General features: G+C 38.1%; 1 protein-coding gene across 1 annotated transcript; it reads right to left on the bottom strand.

The window, feature by feature from the left end:
* Positions 1-59: 59 nt before the first annotated feature.
* Positions 60-1,598, bottom strand: LOC106778360. The gene is made up of 4 exons (XM_014666320.1): positions 1,155-1,598; positions 857-999; positions 508-765; positions 60-426 (listed from the first exon to the last, which is right to left on the bottom strand). The coding sequence occupies exons 1-4, from the start codon at positions 1,596-1,598 to the stop codon at positions 60-62; spliced, it is 1,212 nt and encodes a 403-aa protein (XP_014521806.1).
* Positions 1,599-1,891: the final 293 nt, after the last annotated feature.

Genomic DNA, 1,891 nt, shown 5'->3' with positions numbered 1-1,891 from the left:
AATTTCTTTTGTTGTGTCCCACTTCCCTACAGATGGTGCATCTCTTGAGTAAGCCCCCTTTAGACATCTTGGTAGAACTTTTCTTCAACTCCCATTGCTCTCCTTTTCTTCTTAGGACGACCAGGCAGCTGTCTTTTTGGTGGAGGCAAGACATCTGGACATTGAGTGACCTCCCATAGGTGTTTTCCATTATTGGGGTATATAATGGAGGAATACATCTCTTCATAGGTGGACCTTTTAAACCATACAGGTAGATAGTCCCCTGTAGTTAGGTTCAGAAACTTCATTGTTGTCAATGCATGCACACATGGAATTCCACTGATGCTCCACTTCCTGCAGGAACATGTATATTTATCTATATCCACCACAAAGTTGTCCCCACTTTGGGACACATGTCTGATCTCAAAAAGTTTGTGTGCAGACCAGCTGTCAACATAAATAACCATTAATTATATGATATTTGGCTAAACATAAACAAGTATATACCAATGTAATAGTTTTGGATACTTGGGAACCCAATTCTTTGTTTGTAGTGCCTCCTTCCGTAATCTACTCAGAATTTTAGGACAATTTGCTGATTTAAAAGAGGACACCCTTGACCTATTAGCTGCCCATCTCTTCATCATGTACAATCTGATGTCCTCCAACAGTGTAATAATTGGTTTGGTCCTTGTATTTACCAGAACGCTATTAAAAGCTTCTGACATGTTATTTACCAAGGTATCACTTTGAGCTGTGGTTGTGAACCTTGATTTTGACCAAAACCTTCAAGGAAAACAAAATTTAACTTAGATAATATGAAAACAAGAGTTGTGTTAGATAATTTGATAAGTAGTATTAAGTAAGAATGACAAACCTTGGAGGAATGGACATCAAATGTTTAAAAGCATCTTCATTAACCTCTTTTATATGTCTTATCTCAGTCTCCCAGTGTTGTGGATGGGTTGCTGTAGCTGCCCTCCACATGAGCCTCTTCAAGTTTTTTCCGGGAATTTTTTCCTGAAGTTGGCATATAAATGTCTTACACAAAATCTTTGTCCAACTCCAGGAATAACATCTTCTACAGTATATCTTAAACCCTATCATTCATATGCTTCATTAGATGAAGAAGTTATTTGTGTAAGAGAAAAGACAAGAACTAAAAAGGAAACAACCTTTTGTTGATCTGACATGATAGTTAGTCCAGAACACACATCTGGACCACCTAAGTCTGCAATCAATAGCTCCANAAACCATGTCCACGTGTCCTTGTTTTCAACTTCAACAATTGCATACNCCAGTGGCAACATTTGGTCATTTGCATCTCGTGCCACAGCAGTTAATAGCTCACCATGATGTCTGCCTTTCAAGAAGGCTCCATCAAGACCAATGATTGGCCTGCATGAAAGAAAGCTATTTTTGCATGCTTTAAGGCATGCGTAAAACCTCTGGAATATTATTTTCCCATCATTCCCATCATAAGGCTCAACTTTTACTTTAATTGTAGACCCAGGGTTTCTTGCTAATAACTCATTTGCATAATCAAATATTCTTGTATATTGCTCAGTGAAGGAACCTGCCACTTTGTCTGATGCATATGTTTTGGCCCTATAAGCCATATTCTTAGATATGGCTATATTCCATTTCCTTGAAATTTTGTCTCTAATGTCAACCCCCTTGACATTAGGATTCTCTCTCACTATTTTCCAGTTTTCTACTCAGCCATTTGGCATTGAATAGTCGAACCTTGTGTTCCCTACTACATATATGACTGTCAACCACAATCCTCAGTTGCCATGAATTAATTGCACCCATGAAACCAAATTATGCCACCCATGGGCATTCTCTTTTTGAACCCAAGCATGTAACCCTTATTCGTTTTTTATCATTCTTGACAAGTTTCAAATTTTTC

The sequence above is a fragment of the Vigna radiata genome, unplaced genomic scaffold (genome assembly GCF_000741045.1).
Source record: "Vigna radiata var. radiata cultivar VC1973A unplaced genomic scaffold, Vradiata_ver6 scaffold_406, whole genome shotgun sequence".
Lineage (NCBI taxonomy): Eukaryota > Viridiplantae > Streptophyta > Magnoliopsida > Fabales > Fabaceae > Vigna > Vigna radiata.
The sequence above is the reverse complement of the archived record's forward strand: the minus strand, read 5'-3'. Positions and strand labels throughout refer to the sequence as shown.